Source organism: Palaemon carinicauda, chromosome 6, assembly GCF_036898095.1.
Source record: "Palaemon carinicauda isolate YSFRI2023 chromosome 6, ASM3689809v2, whole genome shotgun sequence".
NCBI lineage: Eukaryota > Metazoa > Arthropoda > Malacostraca > Decapoda > Palaemonidae > Palaemon > Palaemon carinicauda.
This window is the reverse complement of record NC_090730.1, coordinates 66,733,356-66,760,682: the sequence shown is the minus strand read 5'-3', so window position 1 is coordinate 66,760,682 and position 27,327 is coordinate 66,733,356. Positions and strand designations below refer to the sequence as shown.

The following is a 27,327-nucleotide window of genomic DNA, read 5'->3' as shown; positions in this document are numbered from 1 at the left end:
TATGTGTGTGGGTGCGTGCATATATATTTAAATATTTCGACGTTATGTTTGATGGCTCGGGTAAACTACTTCAATAATATAGATAAAAATACGTATGTCTGAAAACAGACTGATTGATTACACAATATTATGCGTTTATGAACTACTTATATTTTCAGTTGACCAACTTTCACAATGATATCTAAGACTTAGAATCAGAATCACTAATGTTGTGGCCTCCCATGACCCTGAAACTGTTACCTTAAGGCACATTTTTCTTTCTTAGCACGAAGTGCTCTGAACACCAATAACAGAGTTCGTTCGCCTGGAATTGGAATTGGCATCATTATTGGTATTAGAAATAATCCCTGAGGGACTTGCAATGGTTCTGGGAAAAAACACAAGGTTGTTTGTTCTAGTTCTAGCGCAGACCCAAAGTTGCTTCTTCAGGGTCATGTAGAAATAAATCCAAGGTTTGTCAAGAGAATGTTGTTGATTGATGGATGATTTTACACTGTTCCGATCAGAAATGAACTGCAATATCGTTTTTCTTCAAAAAATCAGTTTGGATGGAACAAAGCTATTCTGAACTCTCTTAAGTATGAACACCTACGATGTGGGTGGGAAGATAAGGCACTGAAGGATCAAACTTGGTGAGCCAAGAGAAGAAGAAGCAGTCTTAAAATAACGGAGGTTCGGGAAGGGATTATTAAGCAAGTGCCATCATTGTTAGGACTTTGAAAACCACATTGAAAGAAGAGGATCTAGAAAGTAGTTTAGAAAAGCATCTGGAAGTGGGTCACTGGATGGCTTTAGTTAGGAGCGGAGATTGGAGATAGGACCAAATTGAGGAATATTCGGTGAAGGGAATTTTAGAGAAGACTCCTAAAATTAGGAGAACGAAAAGAAAAAGAAAACATTCACTGTGAGCAAGAAGTCGTTGGTGGAATGACTACTTATGGATGACACACCCTCTTACCATTGGTAGACTCACTCCACAACCTGGCCTATTGGAGGTAGCTTTTGTAGGACTTCTCATCATAATTCAATGGTGATGAGAATTTGGATGACGTCAAAAGTTTGCGTAGTTTTAGTGCTGCCCAATGTACAAGAAAAGATAAAAATTGGTAGAGAATGTATTATTATTATTATTATTATTATTATTATTATTATTATTATTATTATTATTATTATTATTATTATTTTCTAAGTTACAACCTTAGTGGGAAAAGCAGGACGCTATAAACTCCAACAGCGAAAATTCCAAGTGAGGAAAGGAAATTACGAAATAAATGAATAACAAGAGAAGTTTAACAGTTAAAATAAAGAATTTTAAAAACAGTAATAACATTAAAATAAATCTTTGTTATATATAATGTAAAAACATTAAAAAACACAAGAAGAACAAATAAGAAAGAATATTGCACCCGAGTGTACACTCAAGCAAAAGAAATCTAACCCAAGACAGTGGAAGACTATGATACAGAGGCTATGGCACTACCCAAGACTAGTGAACAATGGTTTGATTTTGGAGTATCCTTCTCCGAGAAGAGCTGCTTACCGTAATTAAAGAGTCTCCTCTACCCTTACCAAGACGATACTAGCCACTGAACAATTATAGTGCAGTAGTCTACCCCTTGAGTGATAAAGAATTGGCTGGTAATCTCAGTGTTATTAGGTGTATGAGAGCAGAGGAGAATATGTGAAGAATAAGCCAGACTATTCGCTGTATATATATATAAATGGAAAATGAGCCGTAACCAAAGAGAAAGATCCAATGTAGTACTGTCTGGCTAGTCAAAGGACCCAATAACTCTCTAGCGGTAATATATCAACGGGTGGCTGGTGCCCTGGGAAACCTACTACCTGCAGAGTATATGATGTCAGAGTAGGCAAAGGGTTAAGGTCTTTATCTATGGAAAGAATAGTTGGATAATGTTTTTATAAAAGATTGCTCTCTTGCTAAGGTATTTCTGTAAATTATTACCCCATTTGGAAGGTATATTGTAAATGATTACCATATTTGCATGGTAATTTGTTGAATATTATCATATTTAGATGGTGTTTTTAAAATAGACTACTATATTCCTATGGTATTGTTATAACAATCATGAAAATTGACAAAGGTATTAAAATTGGTGATTGAATTTCAATAAGAAATGGAAGATGAAAATAAAATTATTTTTTTGCAGTAAAGTAAATGAAAGTCAGGCTGGAACACTCTCTCCCCAGCGAGATTTCCTCCTCCCCCGATTAATGAAAAGAGGCAACAATGCAGCTGACTAGTACTACCATAAGTGACCACTAAATAAAGTCAAACATCATGGACGTATAAATCCCCGTGATGGTTGCTGAAACTTAGGACGATGCACATGAAGAGACCACTGCGAGTGGGGAAGGGTCCCAACGAGACTCGAAAGGCCACTTATAGTGACGTTTGAAAGAGATGCGTTTAGAATTATCGCCTAATTTGAAAGAGGTCGAAGTGTCGCTCAGAGTGAATGGTGGATGGTATTGAAGAAAAGATTCCGGGGGAAATGGTGCCTCCGAAGATTCTAAAAACGTATGTTGAAGGACTCTCTTTTTTCAGAGAGGGAGAGAGAGGAAGGGAGAGGGATTCGTTTCTTTCAACACGTAACCATCTCTCTCTCTCTCTCTCTCTCTCTCTCTCTCTCTCTCTCTCTCTCTCTCTCTCTCTCTCTCTCTCTCTCTCGTATTTCTTGTAGAATATTATATCATTGGGACGATGTTTATATAAAATATTGATTTTTTATGTAATTCTGTAAAATACTACTGTAATTGCAAGGTGCATTTTAAAGGATTGCCCTATTTGGATGGTATTTTTGTAAAAGTGAAGAAAATAAGAAAAAAATAATTTGGTGATATTATGCCTTTAGAAGTCAAGACGTCATTGGTGCAGGAGTTCCCCTGACCAGTGCTGAAACTTACAGCGATAGACAGTTAGATACAGGTAGGAATGGTAATAGGACCCAACGAGACTGGAAAGGCCAGTGGAATGACGCTGAAAGAAGAAAGATGCGTTTAGAATTAACCCCTAATTGGAAAGAGGTCGAAGTGTCACTGAGGTGAATGGTGGATGATGGTAGAAGAAAAGACTCCCGGGGAAATGGTGCGTCTGCAAACTCTCAAAACATATCTTGGGGAACTTCTCTTTTTTCAGAGAGAGAGAGAGAGAGAGAGAGAGAGAGAGAGAGAGAGAGAGAGAGAGAGAGAGAAGACAAGTATCCAGACTGACTTGGACAGACACTCACGCTGAATCTCTTTCTGTATATATGTTTCACAAAACTCATTTTGTTTGTCTGTCTTTTCTTTCTTAATTTCTTTTATTTAAATCATGGTTTTGATACTTTCCCCATTGAAGTATATTAGGTATACATTTCTTCATTCCCGAGATAAGGCTTCCCTTTCTTTTGCGAAAACCTGAAACATTTTCTTGAGCCGCTGGTCGTTTTCTCTATTCAAAAGTTCGTTTTTCCAAATCCCGGTTTCCAATCTCTTAATACTATGGAGCAATGCCCGACTCCATTTACCCTGTTGGGAAACAGTTTGACTTTGGTAGGATCTGGGTAAACAATATAGAACAGATGTATGGGAGAAACCGATTCGCGACCTCCCATTACTATTCTGTGCACAGGGATAAAGAATAAGCCAATTTATATCCATCCTGTGCATGGAAATGGACCATTGATATTTATGCTGCGTTGCGAGTTTTTATTCTGTTGCTTTTTTTTATTTTATTTTTTTTTGCTCACGACTCTATATGCCGATCGCGTGCTTAGAAGCTGAATACAGTTGGATATTTTCCCTTGGACTTTTAAGGTGCAATGTTAAAAATAAAGAACGTGTGTGTATTTATAAACTCATATTTATGAAAATATGTGTGACAGTGGCATTGGAGAGCAGGAAAATGCTAAAGGCCATGACAAAGAATTGAGAAGGATAATAATTGTTCTTATTTTATGTATTTTTAAAATTTTCTTTCAGGGTTGTAATACCGAACGGTAGAAAAAATTATTTATTTTTTAATTATTCGAAAACGGTGTTCAAAAAGCTTCCCCATTTTTATTTAATTTTTTTTATTTAATTTTTTTGTTATATTCTTCAAAGCGTGGAGGTTGAAAGTGCTGGTTGATGTGAATCCAAAAATAGAAGATCAATTAAAAGGAAGAGGCGGCTCCTAATTGAAAAGTGATCATAGAACTTGCTTTGAACACTCGTTAGGCTGCAATGAACCTAGATTGATTTTGTTTTTAGTGTTTAAGGGGAAGCATACGAGGTTGATTGTGTTGTAGATATGAACGTAAGGGTAACAAAGATATTTGTTTGATGGCTAGAAAACCATCGTTTTCTATTTCAAGTGTTGTCACACTGCAAGAAAAAAAGTGGTATTTTGAGTGACTTTGTGAGGTTGAAATGCGGAATGTTGAGGTGACCTGCGTACTAAAGGCAAGAACCAAGATGGAAGGAAAGACGAGATTAAAAATTCCAAGCCGGATGATATGCTTTATCTTGACTATTCCCCCAGGTACTTTGTTAAAGTTATGAGCTAGAGAGACGTTAACTGACAACTCTAAAAGGAAAATTTATAATATCGACTACTCAACAAATCTGCACGTCAGAAAAAAGTATTGTCGAATGTCATCACCTTTTGAGTAGATTCATAAAGCTAAATCCCCTCCACCCGACACACACACACACTTCTTTCTACCTTTAAGCTGGGGAAAACTGGAGAATTTATCTTTTACCTGAATTGATAATGTAAATAAGAAAGCCAAGTGCATTCGTCTGCAACATTTCAACCAAGTGTTTAGAAAGGATAATGTGCATAATTTACATAACTTGTGAACAACTCCAGAACGCTCATATTTTTAGATATCTAATTTATTCTACTTTTCCAGTGCAATAGTTTACTCTGAATATTTAATTTTATTTACAGTTTTTCACAAACAGATATATATGTATATATATATATATATATATATATATATATATATATATATATATATATATATATATATATATATATATATATATATATATATATATATATATGTGTGTGTGTGTGTGTGTGTGTGTGTGTGTGTGTGTGTGTGTGTGTGTGTGTGTGTGTGCATTCAAATAAGCCATATATATTGATACGTTAATGTCTGATTCTCTTACCGACCTCGGGATCAGAGTCCCAGGCGGAACCACTCAAAGACAACAGCTTCTGACCGGCCGGGAATCGAACCCTGATCCAGGAAACTTGTAACAACAGTGACATAGCACTTAGCCATGAAGAAAAATAAAAGTCATTTACAAATATTCTGTACTTATACCTGTCGAATTCAGGTTTTTTGTACTTAGAATTGAAATCTAACCCTTCTTCACCATCGTAGCTAATTGGTATGTTTGTACTTAGCATTCGATTAATGATAATTTTTGTACATTTGGACGTGTTTTTCATATTCGAATAAGCCATATACTGTATATTGATACATTAATACCTGGATTCTGTTACCAACATCGGGATTAGAGCCCCAGGCGGAACCACTCAAAGACCCTGGTCCAGGAAACTTGTAACAACAGTGACATTGCACTTAGTTTCCTAGAAGCTATTGTCTTTGAGTGGTTCCGCCTTGGGCTCTGATCCCGAGGTCAGTAAGAGAATCAAGTCATTAATGTATCAATATATATGGCTTATTTGAATATAAAAAAACACGTCTTAACGTGCGAAATTTATCATATATACTGTATATGTATGTATATATTCTGTAAACATACTGTATATGGTAAAATGGTCGTGATATGCTTTAGTTGATTATAGACTAGGTCTTCCGGCCTTATGATATCGTTAGGTACCAGAACGAAAATTTTCTCTACTTGGTGCTTAAATGAACTGACAACACCCCGAAATGAAATACACCGATTTCATAACCCAGTTAAAAAAATAGATCAGGTTTACGAATTGCGTTCTCCCCCCAAAATTTCCCAATCACTGTAGGTGGAACTCCGTTTTTATGGATCCAAGTAATCTGGGAAAGCCAATTTCAGGACGCTAGATGTAAGAGAACCAAGTCAGACGAGGCATTCCAATTATATGTCTCTTGTTAAGTGCATTTCTCTCTCTCTCTCTCTCTCTCTCTCTCTCTCTCTCTCTCTCTCTCTCTCTCTCTCTCTCTCTCATATATATATATATATATATATATATATATATATATATATATATATATATATATATATATATATAAAGTCTGTATCTTTAAGGTATAACTTCTATCGTTCATATTGTAATATAAAGGTTTTATTTGAGTGATTATTTTAAGTAAAATTGTTCTAACCGATTTAATTGATAAATTTGCTTGTGCAATAATTTTGTGTGCTATTTCGTACTGGCGAAACATTGATAATTATATCGAATTATCTCTTGTCACAGATATGTGGAATTGTTTTGAACAACTATTATTACATAACAAGATTGTTTTTAATGATTTCTTTTATAAATATGAATTATGATAATTTGTCTCACAATAAAGAGTAAGAGAATCTAATCAAATTTTTGCATTTTAATGCAATAATTCCATTATCCTTTTAATAAAAGATAAGGAAATATGATCGCATAATATCCTAGAAATACGAAAAAATCCATATCACAGTATTGAAAATTATACAAATTTTATCTTAAGAAATAATTAGAAAATCTTAAAGAATTATATACCTTACATGGAATAACATACCGTACATTGATTAATCATAAGAAAGTACATAATGTAAATTATCGTTATTGCCTCATGATTAAGATTAAAAAAGTTTTATTGGAGTATATCACAGTGAAGTGTATGATCATTTATCGGAATAATTTGAGGATGAAGAGGGAGAGAGAGAGAGAAAAAAAAAACCATTTAGTGAGAGAGACATGAAGTGACTCCTGTCAATTGGGTCCCGCTCAGCTCTTGGGCACAAAACTTCAGGAATCCACAGCGTGTGAAATTACCTGACGTGTGAATTACCTCATGATTTCCTGGTGCAATTTGCAAGCACTTGCTGACGTCATAGTTGTTTATTTCCCCCGGCGAAAGAGAAAAACATTATGGTGTAATACTCTTTTCACTTATTCAAATTTGGGTTCTTGCCCGAAACATTGCTAGGAGTGTTTAATAGAAGCGAATATTTCGTTACATGATTTGAGAGAGAGAGAGAGAGAGAGAGAGAGAGAGAGAGAGAGAGAGAGAGAGAGAGAGAGAGAGAGATTATTATTATTATTATTATTATTATTATTAGCCAAACTACAACCCTAGTTGGAAAAGCAAGATACTATAAGCCTAATGCCTCCAGCAGGGAAAAATAGCCTAGTGAGGAAAGGAAATAAGGGAATAAATAAATGATATGAAAAATAATAAACAATTAAAATATTTTAAAAACAGTAACATCAAAACAGATATTTTTTTTATGTAAACTATAAAAAGTTTTATGTTAGCCTGTTCAACATGAAAACATTTGCTGCAAGTTTGAACTTTTGAAGTTCAACTACTCGATCAGAAAGATCATTACACAACTTAGTCACAGCTGGAATGAAATTCCTAGAATACTATGTAGTAATGAGCCTTGTGGTGGAGAAAGACCTAGTCCAGAGGCACACACTAGGCATCTTATTACATATAACTTGACCGGCATAATAGACACCTACTAAGCAGTGTATAACACTGGGCTCTCTCTCTCTCTCTCTCTCTCTCTCTCTCTCTCTCTCTCTCTCTCTCTCTCTCTCTCTCCAAGAAACTCATCTGTGAACTTAAATGAATAGTAGGTCAGTAATAGAATTTTGGAAGCCTTTGCGTGGTTTCACTGTCAAGAAACTTGAACGTATTGGTCGAGATAATTACGGGAAAATATTTTGTATTTGTTCTTGCTATATTTGTTTATTGGAAACCACAGTTGTTGTCATGCCGATATGCGGGAAATAAACAAAACAACGTTTCAGAAAAAAAGAATGTTTTCCTTTTTCGCTGAAAAGCAATTGTCCTCTTATTGCTTATCAAATTTTAATAGTCAAAATTAGATTTGGTAGAATACGATGTAATTACAAAATCTCTTTTTTTTCTATTAATTTCACATTTTTATAATTTCCAGAGAGTTATTTTGATATAGTTTTAAAGAATATGTTATATTGATCCCATATTATCTCATTTTTCTGTTTTCAATGACTGCTATTTTTTATCATATTTATCATTTTAGTTGTCATTTGCACTTTGCTAATTTTGTTTAATTGTAGAGGATAGAATGTATTTAATCCTCTTAAAAGATGTTTACAGTAATTGATTGGTTGTTTTTATGTTATGCTTTGGTTTCTCAGTAACTATTTTTCATTTATATCGAAATGTATGTATTATATTATGCTTATTGTATCGTACACTCATTAAGCTGTATTTTTAAATTTATATAAATTCATTTATTCTTATACCAATTTATTTATCTATTCATAATCTATTTTTTCATTTGGTATTATAGTACATTTTATTTGTTATATAAATTTTCATATGTATTCGTATTGAATCTTTACTTTGCTCCATGTTTATTCCTTTATAACTCATTGTGATTCATTTTAGTGACTTATGTTGATTTGAGACTTGTTCCATGATACAATTTTTGTAGGGTTTTTTCGAAGTCTGAGAACACGTCATCAATCATTAAATGTGATGTATTTCTCTGTTGACGTTGATCCACTGTGCGTTCCGATCTATAATTCTGTGGTTGGTCTTTTTTATTCATTCCAGTGGTGTCATTGATTTATGTCTAGTCACATATGACCATTTTTTATGGGTTACATTTTTTTCTCAATTTGCGTGGTGCTCTAACAATATTTTATGAATCTTTACGATATTTTACGTATTTTTTATTTTTCATAATTCCTAAGGTGTCAGTCACTGAAATGTATTGTAATTTTTTATTTTTTGTTATTGATTAATATTATTATTGTTATTGATTTCGTCTTTCATTTCTTTAGAATCCCATTGTTCATTTCACCGTTCGCATTTTCATACCGAATAGTTCATCAATTATTCATTCCTATATTTTTCTTTTACAGGACAGTTCCTCCGGGATGCCAGTTACCCTAAAAGTGGACCCACAAGGATTCTACCTTTACTGGAGACACAACAGCGATAACAATGTAAGTATTTGGAACTTGCTTTGGTTATTGTATATTTGTAGAGGAAACTAAGACGCTCCAATTGCTCTTATTCCTAGTCGCATTGCAAGGTTCGTGAATGCTTCTATCCTACGACAGTCAGGCTTAGGAATTCTCCATTTACTTTAGATTATTTTCCTTTAAGAGGCATCGCTAACGCTTTATAATATAGCTATGCCTTAGACAGTTTTCTATTGGGGGTGGTACTTCAAAGGAAGAATGCTTGTGAGTAATGTTTTAGGTTATGGCAATTCTTGAACATAAATATTCCAAGTAATGCTCAAAGTAATGGTTATTCTAAATAATGTTTTCTTTTGTTATTCTAACTAATATTTTAATGGTATTTGATCTACATGGTGTTCCATGTAGTTGTAACTCAACCTAGGATAAAGCTATAGGCTTTAAAAATCAGACTTATAATATAATTTTTAGGTTTTTTATTTTTATTATGGCTCATTGCCACTTATGACTTTCTAGCAACAAGGTTTCCCCCCCCCCTCTCTCTCTCTCTCTCTCTCTCTCTCTCTCTCTCTCTCTCTCTCTCTCTCTCTCTCTCTCTCCTAAATGTCATGTTTATTTTCCGTAGACTATCGTTGCTATGACTGTGCTCTGGTAGGAGTTACCTTTGGTTACCAATTACAGCTGAATAAAAGCATTAGGAAAAAACTATAACCCAGGAATTCTTAGTAAAATGCATGTACTCTAAATAGAGAATAAGGCAATATTATTTGTGAATATAAGACAAGGAATTCATGTAGTCGAATAGAAATGCTATAAAGAGTAAAATGTTTACTTGAGAAGGATAGAAGGATGCAAGGTAGGACTAGAGTTCATTGGTGGGGTTGACTATTGAAAATATGATGGCTATTAAATCCCTTACGATATTGAAAATTGCATGAAAGGCTGATAGATAATAGTCTGCTTCATAAAGGGATATAAGGAATGTGTATATGAATCGACGTCTTTTTCGTAATAAGTCTGGTTACCTGCTTTACTGGTTTTTAAATTCTGCTGTGACTTCACTAAAAAATGCCATCGGTAAATATCTGAACGATATAGAAATGAGTTTTCAGATACGACTATGCTAAAATATGTATGTTATTGGTATCTTAGGTATATTCAGCAACCCCTTCACGGGTATAATGATAAATTGGGATTTTTGTTTTTAAAAAAAAGTTCACAGCCTTTACCTTTATCCTTATATATATATATATATATATATATATATATATATATATATATATATATATATATATATATATATATATATATATATATATATATATATAATTTCCACCCCGTAGAGGAGTTGGGTATCTTAGGATATTTGTACACCCCAGGAAATATGTTGCCTTAGATCAGTCCCATTTTTCAGAAATGTGTATCTTGGGAAAGTCCTCTATACTAGAAAACTCTATTTCCTGTGAGATTACGCTATCTTAGGAAAGTCTTTATTCCAGGGAACTCTGTCATTTTCGGACTCTTGAATACCAGGGAATTTCGCTACCATAGAACGGTCCTATAATATCCCAGGAAAGTGTTGTAGCTTGGAACAGTCTTCTTTACTAGGAAGTGAGCCAACTTCGCATATTCCTATTTTCCGGGAATGTATGCGATATTAGGACAGTTATCTGTCTCTGTGAATTATTCTGTCATAGATCACTCCTCTATCTAAGAAAATTCCTATCTCTTTGAACAACCATTGCACGGATGTCCGCTATCTTTGGACATTTGTATTTTATGTCACGAGAAAGACTATTAACCTAAGGACAGTCTTTTGTGTAAGGGAGGGAAGCTACTTTTTATAGAATTTTCATAATTCTCCATCGTTTTAAGAATATTCTATATCGTGAAATACCTGTTTGTTATGAGACTCATAGCATGCTAGAGTCATACAGGAGAGTCATGTGTAATGTAAATTTTGGAATAGTGTATGTAATAGTCCTATATCTTAGGAAAACTAATTATCTGAAAAGTGTTATAATTTTAGGGCGATCCCTATACCTTTAGGTGAGTCTTTTATCTTGAAGAGAACGCTATATCTTTAAGATCTTAATGACCTTCCTACTTCGCAACTCTTCTTTTTGCCACCTTGATAATTTCGATGTGGCAGAATTCTCTCTCTTCTCTTTTGTGTGTCTCCATTTAATGCCTTCCTCGCCACTTCCTCTCTCCTCTTTCTTTCGCCCTCTCCTCCCTCTGTGGGTACACTGACTACCAGCCGGCTCATTAGAGAGAGAGAGAGAGAGAGAGAGAGAGAGAGAGAGAGAGAGAGAGAATTTATACACTGTATATATAGACTTTTTTCTCTAAGGCTGCTGCTTGGATTTAGCCGAGATTTCTTCATTTTTATTTAATAATTTTTATGGTAAGGGTAATATTTCGGTATAACCATATTTCCCCCCCCCCCCCCTCTCTCTCTCTCTCTCTCTCTCTCTCTCTCTCTCTCTCTCTCTCTCTCTCTCTCTCTCTCTCTCATTACTCCACAATACTCTAGGAAAAAAAATGAGAGTTTAATAAAGTCTCCCCAACCCTTCCTTTGTTAATTCGCAGACAAAAAAACCATTTCATGTATATATATATATATATATATATATATATATATATATATATATATATATATATATTATATATATATATATATATATATATATATTTACACATATACATATACATATATACATATACATATACATATACGTACATGTATATATATATATATATATATATATATATATATATATATATATATATATATATATATATATATATCTATATATATTATATATATTATATATATATTTGTGTATATATATATATATATATATATATATATATATATATATATATATATATATATATATATATACATATACATACATATACATACACGCATATATTATATATATATATATATATATATATATATATATATATATATATATATATATATATATATATATATATATATATATATATGGTGGTGAAATCAATAGATTCAAACAGCTGTGTAGGAAGAGAGTATAGCCTGAGGAAGGTGAGGAGAGGATAACAACTACCAAACTAATGAGGAATATGGAGGGATAAAGAGGGAAACAAAGAGACTGGTAGCGATTGCAAAAGGAGGAGCCAGGAGAGATTTGTATGAGGTAATGGGAACACCGGAGGGAGAAAATATAATTTTCAAAATTGCAGAAGCGAGAAGAGAAGACAGGCAGGATGTGGGAGAGGTTGGAATTATTAAAGATGAAAATGGAAATATCTTAATTGAGGAAGAGGAAGTCAAGAGAAGATAGAAGGGGTGTTATTGACAACTATTAAACCATGAAAATGAGGTTGAATAACTGGAAAATGTTCCTCCACTAGGAGGGCCAATAGTAAACACCAGTGAGAGAGAAGTCGAAAATGCTGCAAAGAAAAGAAACGTTGATAAAGCTGCTGGAAAATCAGAGGAAACAATAGAAATGATTAAGACATTGGGATGTCTAGACAATTAGTGGATGCACACACTATCCGGAAAGATCTGGGTGTAGAGGAAATGCCAAGGGACTGGAAAGATGGTTGAATAATTAAATGGTATCAACTAAAAGATATGACAAGCTTTGGGAACTATAGAGGAATAAAATTTTTGGAGATTGTGTGTAAGATACTAGAAAGAGTAGTAGAAATAAGGTTGGGAGGGTAGGTAGATATGCAATACGTGAGCACCAATTTTGGTTTATGAAACTAAAGAACACAGTGGATGCGATTTTATAGTAAGGCAAGGCCAAGAGTAGTGTCTAGAGGACAACAGGAAAGTTTGTGTGTGTTTTGTAGATCTTGAAAAGGCCCATGGCATGGTACCAAAAAGGTTAGTCGATTATTATTATTATTATTATTATTATTATTATTATTATTATTATTATTATTATTATTATTACTTGAAGCTGCAACCCTAGTTGGAGAAGTAGGGTGCTATGAGCCTAACAACAAGGAAAATAGATCAGTGAGGAAAGGAAATAAGTAAATAAACTACAATAGAAGTAATGAACAATATAAAATGTTTTAAGAACAGTAACAATATTAAAACGGATCTTTCATATATAAACTCTGAAACTTAAGAAAAACAAGAGGTAGAGAAATAAAATGGAAAAGTGTGCCCGAGTGTACCCTCAAGCAAGAGAACTCCACCCCAAGACAACGGAAGACCATGGTACAGAGGCTATGGCACTATCCAGGACATTGGTTCAATTTTGGAGTGTCCTTCTCCTAGAAGAGCTGCTTACCATGGCTAAGGAGTCCCTTCTACCCTTACCAAAAGGAAAGTAGCCACTGAATAATTATAGTACAGTAGCTAACCTCTTAAGTGAAGAAGAATGGTTTGGTAATCTCAGTGTTGTCAAGTGTATGAGGACAGAGGAGAACATGGAAAGAATAGGCCAGACTATTGGTGTATGCGTAGGTAGAAAGAAAATGAACTGTAACCAGAGTTATGAATCCAATGTAGTACTGTCTGGCCAGTCAAAGAAGCCAATAACTCTCTAGAGGTAGTATCTTAACGGGTGGTTGGTGCCCTAATGGAGAAGTGGGTAAAACTAGTAAGGACGATGTGTGAGGAGGAAGAACCACTGTAAAGACAAAATGTGGGGAGACAGAGGAGGTTGGCCTCCATCAGGGATCTGCCCCGAGACATTCCTATTCGTTGTTGTGGCCGGTTTAAAGGTTTAAAGGCCGCTCATGAATGGCAGAGGCAAGGAACAGTGACATTGCCCTATCAAGCAAGACAGTGCCCTATAGACTGACCATATATATATATATATATAATCAGCGCCCAAACCCTTCTCCACCCGCGCGGATACCAAGGAGGACCAGGCAATAGCTGCTAATGACTCAGCAGATAAACCTATAGACTCCCCCAAACACCCCATACTTTCTCACAAGGATGGTAAGGTTGTAGCGACCAAATAAGCTAACGAGTTTGAGTAGGACTCGAACCCCAGTCTTGCGTTCACCAGTCAGGGGCCTTACCACATCGGCCACCACAACTCGGAATTGAGGAACAATGAAGAACTGTGGGAACTTGTGATTGCTGATGATTTAGTTTTTATAGCAGTCGCAGAAGAAGAACCACAAGAAGGGGTTGTGGTGACCTAATTGGTAACGTCCCTGCCTGGTGACCACCAGACTGGAGTTCGAGTCCCGCTCAATCTCGTTGGTTTCTTTAGTAGCTGCAACTTCACCATCCTTGTGAGCTTAGGATAGGGGGTTTTTGGGAGTCTATGGGTCTACCTGCCGAGTCAGCAGCCATTGCCTGTGCCTCCCTAGTCTTAGCTTGGATGGAGAGATGGCTTGGGCACGGATCATATGTATATATGGTCAGTGTCTAGGGCACAGTCATTTGCCTTTCCCATTCAAGGACGGCCTTTAAATCTTAATAAGAAAGAATGATTTTAGCATGGAAACGATATCTAGAAAGGTAAGGTTTGAATGTGTACTTTTGAAAGACAAAGCTAATTAAATGTTAATAGTAGAGAAGGGAATAAAGAGGTAACCATTCAAGTGGAAGATGGTACAGTGCTAAAACAGGACAATGAGTTTTGACCACTTGGGATCATTATTAACATGAGGGCGGTTCTGAGAAAGCAGTGAGACAGAGAGTGAAAGAAGCATGGCGAAAATGAAGAGAAGTAACTGCTGTCGACAAGAAAATACTATTAAGACTCAAGATTTAAATTTGTAACAGTTATCTGGCCCATACGACGGTATCGTATGGGGCAGAAACTTGGGCTCTGAAGAGGAAAGAGGAGAGACAATTGAAAAGAACCGAGATGTACATAGCGAGATGGATTGCTGAAATATCACTACTGGAAAGAGGGAGAGTCAAGATATGAGAAGAGGAAAAGAAAAAGAATAATAGAGTATAAAAAAAATAGTATAAAAGACTAATAACCAAATCGATAACTACACACAAGAAAATAAGAAAAAAATGTATGGAAAGTATTCAGATGGATTTAAGAAAATAGTAATTTTACAAAATATTTTAGATAAACTTTTTGCGTATCCATCACTGACTTTTATGTCTCACTGGGGTCCATTACAGATGTCACAAGAATCCTCCGAGGAACTTCATTTTTTTCTTTAAAATGTTATTTATGTCAGCGACATCCTGATGTATCGACGCTAAGGAATTTTTAAGGTCATGAGAATTGAATTCTCTTTTCAGAATAGAATTAATTAGTCCCGTATGTACTATATGAAGTTGCAAAGTCAAGAGGCATTCTCTTTGATCACATCCTGAGAGTTCTATGCCCTCAAAAGGGTCCTACACTTAACCCCGTTAGAAAAGTGGTCAGCTGAGTAGTTTATTATCATTAAGAAGGAGATTTATAGACGAAGATGTTTGGTCATTTTGATATTTTATTAATTTCCTTTTGCGATAAAGCTGACCTTTGCTGACCGATTAAGGAGCCTTACAAAGACATGGGACCCCTTCACGTTAAAGCATCTGAACCTTTTTTTCTCATACTTGTGTTTTCCACTGTTATGAACTTCTGTGAGTAGATATATGAGTGAATGAGTAAGGACTAGTATTGTGAATGACTTAAGACTGAGTAAGTAACTGGTGGATTAGTTTGTGGGTTAATGGGTGATTCAGTGAACGTTTAGTAAATGATGAGTTCATGCATTAGTAGTGATTAGGCAAATGATTGGATTCAGTAAGAAAGTAGTGAGTGAGTGGGAGAGTGAATAACAGTAAAGGGTCCGACAGACGGAAATAAAATGTATCTACAATACAATAACAACAGAGTTGGACGAGAATGGTACAAAGCCTTGGTATCTTATATTGACAAAAGGATGAAAAGAAAAATCAATGAGGGAAAAACGGTTTTTTTATTCCTTCTGATGTAGGTCACGCCTATAGTTCTATTCACTCCTCTGGGAGAGAGAGAGAGAGAGAGAGAGAGAGAGAGAGAGAGAGAGAGAGAGAGAGAGAGAGAGAGAGATGAGGAGGCTTTAAATATTTGTTGGGAGGAGGACTTGGAGAAAAATAAATTGGGGGAGGGGTTCAGGTTTGGTGGATGAGGGTTTAGGAAGAAGGAGGAATTACGAGGAAGCAATAAGAGGAGAAAGGAGCATATAATAAAAATAATGAGAGCAAGAAGAGTAAGAAAAAGAAATATAGCGGGAAATGCAAGAGCTAAGTTAGTAAGGGGAGAAATAGAAGGGAAGGGAAAACCAAGCAAAAGGAAGGCTAGCATGAAAATGAACATAGAAGAACATAGAAGCAAGAAGAACGAATGTGAAGCAAAGAGGTAAAGACGAGTAGAGAACGATAGAGGAGACAAGACATCACATCGATTTCAACTCCGGTTCTTTTCAACCGAATTTTTCTCTTGTTAGAAAACGGAAAACAAAAAACAATATATTTGTTGGACCAGGCTTTTAACATATTACACGTTTAGGGTTACAAGGACAGAAACTCACAAAGCTTTTCCATTGCAGCACAAAAGAAAAAAAATGAATAGAAAATTTATAACAGCATAAAAAAAAGTATTTTCGAACAAAACTGGTGTATGATATTTCAATTCTCCGATGCCGTAACAACAGAGGGTGGATGGGTGGGCATCTTATCGATCCCATTTTCAAAGAGCACAATTAAAAGAGTGGGGCTTCAATAGAGACTGTATATGATATGCTTCATAGGAACCTCCGGAAGTTTGTCTTTTGAGGCTCACCATAGACTGCAGGCAGTAAGTTTTCTGGGTTGTCCCTAAAGCTGTCTGTTGCAAAATCCCCACTAAGCTGTTGTTCGGCTCCTTTAACTAAGCCTTTATTTTTGTGTGCTTTCCCCGTTATAAGAAACGCATCACTGAAATGCTAGAGAAATGTTCTGTTAAGAAACTTTTGTACAAAATTATGTAAAGTCATGAAACAAACAAAGTTGAGATTTTAGGGCTGAGTGCTTAAGGAAAATCAGGGGAGACTCTGGCACTGATTTGAGAGTTTGTGCGGTGTTGCCCATTTATCTTTATACTAATACATCTTTTCCTTCATTTCTATTGTGGCATAATAACTCTTTCTTTCCGTCTGCTACCAATCTTCTGAGCTCTGTGTTCTTCTATTTCCTGACGCCTAAAACGGTTCTTTATTCAAAGGGCAAATTCGTCAGTGTCTTCGTGTTTAATCCCAACTCTTTTCACAAGACTGAAAAATGTCAGCTAGCTATTTTTGATAAGGGTTACACCTACCTTGCTTTACCCTTAGCCTTTGTGTGGTCTGACGTGCAGTGTATGAGATATATAGTTGTTGTCATTATCTTCAGCTCAAAGGCCTTAAAGGTGACTGGAAACGAACTCGCACGTAGGAGTCCTATCCTTGTCTCATGATGATATTAATACGATGTCGCTTTATTCCTGTTGATACTTTTGAAATGACCGTCGCAAACTATTCATTTTCTGAAAAGAGAAAAAGATTAGTTCTTAGGCTTATATTATGTGACACCCATTTATGATCTTGGGCATGGGCCTTACAATACCAATCCAGCAAAGCAGTGGGCGCCAAGAAGACCCCCGTAAGGGATGTATAGAAGGTTGAATCCTCATACATACGCCAAATATATTTTCTTTTTATTCCATCCAAGGAAGATCAGACATACTTTCTCATTTTCCATGCGACCTTTTTCTATCCTTTACCCATTTATTATATAATTTTTATATTCTTAAACTTTCCCGGTAACTCATTGTCTTCGGTTTTGCCTGTTGATTGATAGCTTGGAGGATAAACCCAGAATAATTATCAAAAATGTTTCTGTGAAGTTATTGAGCTAGTTGGCCATTAGCCGGTGTCTATTCAACAGTGTTATGCGAGAGATTGTATAGCTTTGGTGCTTCTTCCAACAATGGCTGTCCTTTATGATTTCCGGAAAGAAGTAATGCATAGTGTTTAGACTTTAGACTAATGCTATTGAATGTACCATGATAGTTAAAGAATGTCTTATGCCTCGTGGTTCTTAACCTCCAACCTCAAAACTCAGTGGTAAGAGGAAAATCTGCTGAAAAGATTCTTAAGAATTTAAATCGAAATTTTTGTTTGTTGAAATATTTCAAGTTCTTGGTTAAAGTTAAGACTCTTGAAAAGAAACATGTTGGATGATATAGGAAATACAGAAGGTTGAAAGTTCACCGTATTCTCAAGACATGGCATTTCGAAAGTTCACGAAATTTCAAATTTGTATGTAATGCTCCATCTCCCAAGTTTCCACTTTTCCTCATAAATTTGGTATGTTTCATATTTACTCTCAACTAATTTATCTTCTCCGAACTCTTTCAGGTTCTTTGTACTTTCTTTTTACCACTTCCAATTGATACGTTATAATCTGCAAACATCTGCTTTTCGACACTCCATTCAGAACACATTTTGTTTAACAAGTGTATAATCATTTACTGCCTTGTGTTCCTAGCTGCCTGTTTGCTAACCTTTGTTGAATACGCTGTCTTGTTTAAGAAGATGATATCCTCAAGCAAATTGAAAACAATTCTAAACCGAAGTTCCTCATGTCCAAGAGAGTTCAATTCAATGGGTTTTATTGAGAAATTAAGTGCTATTTGAAAATCCTCCAGCAAACGTTGTGTTGCATAAGGCATGGCTTTTCAGAATTCTGTGTTGAAAATGAATTTTAATTTGAAAAGAAATCAACAGCTTGTGATGATTTTAGAGACTATTCTTTTAAAATATTATTATTCGAAAATTCTTTTAAAAGTGTTACATTATCAAAGATCTTCACTTTTGAAAACTTTTCCCGAAAAAATGTTTATATGAAAATCCACATCAAAATTATTTGTTTTTATACAACGTAGCTTTTCAAAACCATTTATATATAAAGAAAATGTATGTTTTGAAATTTCAGACCATTTTAATGAATAATATGTATTAAGATTTTGAGTGACTTAACATTTTATATTTCTTTTCAGGCTGAAGTTGAAATCTTGGACATCACTACCATCAGAGACACGAGGAAGGACAAATATGCTAAGGTGCCAAAGGTATGGACGGTATTTTCAGTATTATTATGTATTGTAGGGTAATCGTCGGATGGATGGAAAACGGAATGAAAGTGATCTTTTTGTATATTCTCGTGCGTAGTTTTGCGTGGTAGCTTTTATCTGTTTAAGATAAGGGTCTTATGGATCACGGTGTCCTGTTCTTTATTGCAGCTACATATGGTTGAGACTTGCACCACATTATCATTTTCCTTAGAAAGGGTGAGAGTATAATAGGAAGGACTTTTATGGGTTGAGGCGCTACCATATCTTTCCATATAATTAGCGACGTTGGATTTAATACTGGCCGGTGGGACGGGAAATGTGGCACTGCTGCTATTCTTAGGAAAGTCTCAATCTATCGGAGCTGAACCATTACCATGTGGATTATTATTTTGTGTTTTTATTCTAGTAGAATTTAAATTAGTCGGGTGAAATATTTTCCTAAATATTGATTATAGTATTATCCAATTTGGTTAATGAATTTAGTGATTGGTTTCATATGATATTTTTTTTATTAGTTACTCAGCCCTGGAGGATCCTACGTTATGCCGTAACGACCCCAGACCTTAAGCAATGTTATTTTACGTTTGGGTAACGGAGTTTAGGCAACCACGGGTGTTAACAGTTCTTAGATTGCTGACTCTTCATCCTGACACTGACGAAATATTTTACAAAGCCCCGTCATTGAATTTTTACAATTTTCCCTTGTTTTCTCTGAGGTTATTGCTCTAATGAGGAATGCATTAGATAGAGATCACTATTTAGTGGATTTGACTAACTCACCTCCTTGAATCTTGGACCTTTTTATGGCCCATTGTCCTGTTGTATCGTATGGTGGGAATGAAGGTGTAAGCCTTCTCCATTATCAACTTATAACTTAACAGTCAGTCACAAATAGATCTGATAAAAGAGTAGCCGGTGTGATAGGAGTATTTTCCCAATGCAAAAGGGTCGCTGTCCGCTCTGTGGATGATCCCACCTGTTGTGCGGAAATCATTACGGGAATCTACTACGCTTATATCACGTTGCCTAAACTTATAATCCAATTTGCATGTTCTCTTGTCAGTTATCGACAGCCAAATACTGGTTTCTGTTATGTGTCGTCACTTTCGGAGGCTTTAGGCCCCTTTGTTTTCTCTTGTGATTATCGAGCCATTGGCCTCGTTTCGGGGTTTCTCTTCAAGGCTTCAACTTGTCTCTTTTCTCTTTAGTTTCCTATTTATGTTGATGTAGAGATCTGGACATGATTTAGAGTTTTCTCTAATGATTGATCGACATTTATAATAGCTTTGCTTCGAGAAGTTGGACTTGAATTTTACCTTTTCTTTTATGATTTATAGAAGGGTTGGATCGCATCGGATATTTTCCCTTTTAGCTCTGGTGTTCTAAGCCTAACATCATTAAATCATCAGTCACCAAGCCTAGACCTGGTTTTTCTCATTATATTCTATTTTTTTTTTATTCTCAAGGGTTATGAAATCAGCTCTTGCAAAGTAAAATGCGTACTCCAAAACGTAGGCAACTCATTTCTCGTTCAGCGAGTTTTCATTTTTTCCATAGAGTAAAGAGAGGCAAGGAAATATGCTTGGGGGACTGTTGTGGTAGGACTTTCATTTTCATGTGGTCGTGACTTTTAGGCGAAGAGACGACGGAAAAGGGTTAGGAAGGTGGGGCGGGGATGGGTGTCGGTGCCATAGGGGACGAGGTGGGGTGGGGAGAGGTTCAAGTTTAAGGGGTATGGCGCAGGCTCGTGTGAAATGAAAAGGCTTCCACTAACTGAGTATACGTGAAAAAGTCAGCCATAGTGGCTTTCCATTTTCTGTGCTCTCTCTCTCTCTCTCTCTCTCTCTCTCTCTCTCTCTCTCTCTCTCTCTCTCTCAATATATGGATTGGGTGCGCCCTGGCAGCTCGGGGTTCAATGAGAATATTTAGGTCTCGAAAAGCCGTTTAGGTAACAGAAGAGTTCAAACCAGAAACTCTTCAGGTTGTCAAGAACATTAAAAGAAGCGAGAATAACTCAATGAGACTCGAATTAAGAGTAATTAAGGTTTATAAGAATGTTTTTTTATGTCCTATTAATATTATCTTTTAACAATTTGTAACTTTTAAGAACTGACGAAACACATTCGACAGCCTCATGCGTAAATTGGTGAATCGTGGATAAATTCGTTATGCTGAAAACTTCCACAGCCTTAGTTACTTCACACACTGCCCAGCCACTTTTAAGTTAATTTTAGATGCTAATTGATACGTGGATGAATTCCTTGTGCAGTAAACTTTCTTATGGTCGGATATTGCATACATCTACATAGAAGGGCCACCAGCAGCTTGTCGACGCTCCGGCACACACTGTGCTATTGAAACTATTATCCTTTATAGTATTATTATTGTCATTATAATTAATCAAAGATTAACCGAACATTTGATGAATCTGAATGGTTATACCTAATTATTGTCGCATCACTTGTAAAATCGCGAATTTGTCTGCTGTAATTCGATGAGAGAGCATCCATATTGACACTCGTAAGATGTACCTGTGTTTATTCTCGAGTCCTTCTGGCCGAGCTTTTCTGCATTGTAGCACTTCCGTGGTAGAGGCAGTCAGTACCATTGGCTGTAGCGGAAATGGGATGAATAACTCATCGGTTTCTCTCCTGTCAATAAATGTGGGGAAGATAGAGTACTAACCCTACTTTAGTATAACGAACGTCGGTTGGTTAATGGTAAGTTTGAGGGATTCTAACATATGGCACTCTTTTTGAGTTTGGAATTTAAAGCAAATTGAACTTGACCATCAAAATGTTAGGAATTGGTTCATACTTTGACGTCTTTTTCTACTTTTTCATTTTCTTAAATCTAATTGTGTCAGTCTCACTCACCTGCCAGATCTTTCTAAACTATCTTGCTCAACTAGTGACTAGTGTGGATCAGGCACAGTTTGATATGCCTTGAAATGGCACAGGAAAAGTCGTGAAAAGAAATAAAAAGTAAGAAATGTACGCTTTAATCTGGAAGTGATTTACAAACTGTCTCTTATGGATTTAAAGGTTTAAGAGAAGTTGCAATGTTAACAGGAAATGCCTTCATTTAAGAGACCTTTAAATGTGTCGGTTTATTTTTTTTTCTCTGACTAGAGCTTGTTCGAGTGGAAGACCTTTTCGAGAGTAGTCATCCGTAAATAACTTAGGGTGACATTCAAAATCACAAATGTGGTATTGATTCCTCGCCTAAGACACGGCCTTTGTGTCCACTATGTGGTCTCTACGATGGTGGCCATTTCAGGACTTAATCGTAAAAAAAATATTCAGCAATATTCTTGATCATTGTTTTTTTTTTACAGTTTTATGTTTGTTTTCCAATTGGCTTCACTGTTGCAGTTGTCATCTTCTATGTGATCTGTGTGACCTCTGTCTTCAGAGGCAGTAAACCCCAAATGAAATCTTGGGTTCTATAACCTTCCACCCATTGCAAAGCGAGTCTTGTATCCTTCAGCTCTGTGCCCTATCTTTAGTTAGACTTTTTTTGTTTTTGAGTGGGTTTTACATTTTCAGTCATCTGATATAGTTACTATATCTTTACAAAAGGATAAACTACATTATTTTATTAACAATGTAATATTGTAGATTTCATACTGGAAATCATTGTTATTCTTTTATTCAAATTTCGTTCACCATATAAATGAAGTATATTCCTATTGCAAGTCATTTCACCCTGGCTGCAGCTGTAATTATACTTTACTAATTAGCATTAGAATTTACTCCTCAGTTAACATCACATCATCCTTATAATGATGATCGCAAATATTTTCTACTAATAACCAGGTAAAGAAATCAATCGGTCGACTCCAGTCCCTGGAGTTTTGTACCTGTCTCCATTTAGTCCTCTTCCATTCTCATCACAAGGCCAAACCACCTTAATGGTTGAAATTTCACTTTGATTTCCAGCTTTATAATTCTCCATCTTCCAGCAACTTCATTTGCAATACGACATGCCAGTCTCAATCTATCAGTGAATATTTTCAGTTTTTTTTTGTTTTTTTTTTAATGAATATTCATGTTTTGATTACTCCTATTTCTCATCACCAAGTATCTCTGGTGATGTCATTTCCAACTGGAATCTGAAAGACAAAAATAAGTAATAGATAACATATTGTAACCGGTTATAGTCAATATAACTCATCATAATATTAGAGTTGAGTTATCAGATGAACTTACTAATGAATTTGCTTACTGGATTATACGGTGACTACCCCATTAAGTGTAACAACGAACGAGAACAGGGATGGTCAAAAGCAAATGGGTCTGACAAAATAAAAAGTATTTGAAGGAGGACATTTCGGTACATAACTCTCAGATTAATCAGTAAGGTCATCTGCTAATTTAAAATAATGCGAATGATTTATCGATAGAACAAAGAAAAAACCTATTCCATGAGGGAGATACTCTACGATGATTGCACTAATGTTTATGTTTTTAAAGATAATTGGTTTTAGCTGTGCTACACGTAGAAATCTTCATAAAGCTCGTTCTAAAGTGCACAGTGACTGAAAGTGCCCCAGCGCTTGGCATTTCGATCTAGATCTCATAAATTCCATTCAGGGATTCGAGAACATCGCTGAATGACCCACGTTTATTCATGAAAACGGCAAATTCTTAACGAGGCAAATGAGGCTCCCAAAATAGACTTGGAGGACGATGATGATGACTTCTTGAACCCGCCTTTGTTCGCTGTCGTCACCCAAGAAAGGGGCGCCATTAACAGTATTCTTCGACGCTTTTTCCTTTTTCGGAGTAGCCCAGCTTGACTTTGAGTTGCGAGGTCCCTCTCGCTCTCTCCTGCATCAGAACAAGGAATAATGTAAAGAACACATCAAGATTGCCATTGTATTCGACAGTGAAATATTTTCTTAATAGTGAGTTAGCCGGTAACTTACAGTGAGCATAAGAGGTTTCAATCCCAACTGACCTTTCTGTCGTAAAGAGTAATTAAGGCTTGGTTTAAAGCTGCCATTTAATTATAATATAAAAGCAGTTTATAAAGCTCCGTAGTTTTCTTAAAAGCAAGAGACGTGTGGCGTACCATCCTGAAGGCGGCAAATTCTACGATGTACGTCTTTTAAAAGGATTTTACCTTTCGAGAAATGGGACTGACACATGGATGGGAAGGGTCGAAAGACCGAGAAAGAAAGAGAGGAAAAAAAGGAGGAAAAACTTCTAGCCCCAAGTTTTGGAGAGTTGGGGACGAAATAGCCCAGATACATCAACACTTGGAGATCGAAGGAGCCCCGGTCCTTCTTTCAATAAGAAATAGATTTCTTTGATTTTTTTTAAAGTCTGTTATTACTGCCCCAACTGGAAAAAGAAATCTAATTTTTATTTCTTATTGGTATATCGGGATATCTGTTATTAAGCAGGTTTTATATATATATATATATATATATATATATAATAACCACAATATCATTTTATCTTTTGGAAATCCTCTCACTTTTTTGTCACTTCAAAGCCCTAAATGTAAGTATTGTAAATGAAGGGACCCAATAATGAGACTCAAGCCTATGTTTCAGTATTAGTGTAAGTTAGCGTAAAACATTTCAACCTATGGCGCGAGAGTTCGAATCTAACCCCTAGAAATGGAATTTTTTCACTTATTATCTTATTTAGATGTAAGGCTTTCTAGTGATGTGCTTATTAAACAGTGTAGTAAACAGTTTAAGAAATTGAGAGTTAACTGTGTCTTTTTCAAATATATAGGTATCTGGTAAAGCAATCAGTGTATATATACAGTATATATATATATATATATATACATATGTGTGTGTGTGTATACACGCACACACACACACACACACACATATATATATATATATATACATTTGGGTAGTTTTCATTACCATGCTGGCCACTGCAGATTGGTCCTGGTGGGAGATTTTCGTCTTATCGCTCACAGCAAACTAACCTAGTATGGGTAGCTCTGACTAGAACATCTATGCTGATCAGGGTGATACGCAAACCCTTTCACCATGTCAAGGTATCCCTACTCCAAAATTAATATATATATATATATATATATATATGTATGTATATATATATGTATGTATATATATATGTATATATATATATATATATATATATATATATATATATATAATATATATATATATATATATATATAAATGCACACATATATAAATCTCTGTATATATATATATATATATATATATATATATATATATAATATATATATATATATATATATATATATATATATATATATATATATATATATATATATATATATATATATATATATATATATAAATGCACACATACATATCTGTATACACACACACACACACACGCACACATATATATATATATATATATATATATATATATATATATATATATATATATATATATATATATATATATATATATAATTGTCCTCTTCCAAACACGTTTATTCACGTATCTTACTATTTTTGACGTTGTACTTCGCTAACTTTGTGTTTGACCATGATGTAGAGTATTTCAATTTGTTTGACGTACGGTTATTACAAAAGTTACCATTTCTATTGAGGGTCAATATTTGAAGCCATTGTGCAAATTGAAGTCATATTTTTGCAACTTATTGCGATTGAAAGCTCAATCTCCGAAAATGATAAAGTGTAAATATGAATGTGTAGTTAGTAGGTAATTTTAATTGCTTGTATACATGCATATGTATTGATGTGTACGTGTATGTATAGATCATACTGTATATATTTATGTGTATACTTATGTTTCTTTATATCATTACACACGCACACGTAAAGTATGTCTGTTGATGCATGTAAGAGAGGAAGTTTTAAAAAAAAACATGTCTGTTGTTATCTGTAAGAGGGGAAGTCAAACGTGTTTAGGTGCGTCTGTTACATAATGTTGTCTGTCTGTAACCTCCTCTACGGCGGTTACAGCCTGTCCGTTGTCTTTGAATTCTTGTAACCTGTTTTCTTCCATTGCTCCCCAGAGCGGCCAAGATAAAATGGACGTCACGAAGTACCTTTTTATGGTGAGTCATTCTAGGTTGGCCCCCCCTATCATCGATGTGAACTCTAATAATAACAATTTAATAAAAAAAAGAAAATGATAAATTTCAAAACTCGTCCTCATTTTATCGCTTCAAAAAAACTCTCTCTCTCTCTCTCTCTCTCTCTCTCTCTCTCTCTCTCCCTACAGTAACTCACCGTATCTTATAGTTCGTCTGTTTCCTTCCCTGTAAAAATTGACAAAGGTACATCTTTCGGCGTCATGTCCTACATTGGTGTCTCATGATGTTAGGTTGGGTAAATTGGTCTCTCATTCTCCATGAAATTCTCGTGTTTGAATTATAGACGTTGTTATTTTTTATATTGTAAGTATAGACCTTTATATGTCGAACCAGGTCTGAAAAGGCTTTTTTTTTTTTTTTTAGGGAGACCAAAGAATATCATGATCCAGACACCTGTAGGATTTGCGTTCGCCATCATATTCTGTGTTTCTGTAATTGTTGAGTATTCGTAGTAGAGCATGATTATCTCCGCCATCATCATCATGATCATCAATATTATTATTATTGTTTATTATAATTGTTGTTTTTGTTGATGTTCTTGCTCTCATTACTATCCGTATCATTAGTCTTTTATCTTCAAAGTGTCTGTGAAGTTTGATATTGAAAAACTTAAATTTTAAAACGCATTTATTTTACCATCTCTCGATATATGCTGTATATAAAAATCTCCTCTCTGGAGCATGAAAGTCGTTCCTCTTTGCGTATATATTTGATCTTGCTTCCTGTCGCTTCTGCCACCCCAACTCAGCCCTTCTCCATAATCCCCAACACCCAGTAAAGCCTCTAGATTCAACCACAGGGTTTTTCTCTTCCTCAAGATTCATCCCCAAATTAACAAGTTTACCCGTAGCAACGTTTCCGAGAAAACGACATTTCTAACTATTATTTACATTCTGCGAACGTTCTCTCTTTCTCTATCTCTCTCCACTGAGGCATGAATATTTTGAGTCGATTCTCCGTATATCCTGAAGAACTCTTTCCAGACCCCTTCTGGGCCTCCTCAAGTCTGACTACCCCCCGTAAATCTAGAAGCCATATTGAGACCAAACC

The 27,327-nt window shown here is 35.3% G+C and overlaps 1 protein-coding gene across 11 annotated transcripts in view; it reads left to right on the top strand.

Moving 5' to 3' along the window:
* Window positions 1-27,327, top strand: part of Plc21C (Phospholipase C at 21C) — a 935,201-nt gene that overhangs the window by 346,612 nt on the left and 561,262 nt on the right. For 7 of the 11 annotated variants that reach the window (XM_068375234.1, XM_068375236.1, XM_068375240.1 and 4 more), the window contains exons 2-4: window positions 9,062-9,145; window positions 19,114-19,185; window positions 26,197-26,238. In XM_068375234.1, the coding sequence (XP_068231335.1) occupies window positions 9,062-9,145; window positions 19,114-19,185; window positions 26,197-26,238 (198 nt within the window). The remainder of the gene's footprint in view (window positions 1-9,061; window positions 9,146-19,113; window positions 19,186-26,196; window positions 26,239-27,327) is intronic. The other 4 variants (XM_068375237.1, XM_068375242.1, XM_068375238.1 and 1 more) reach the window with 1 other exon arrangement.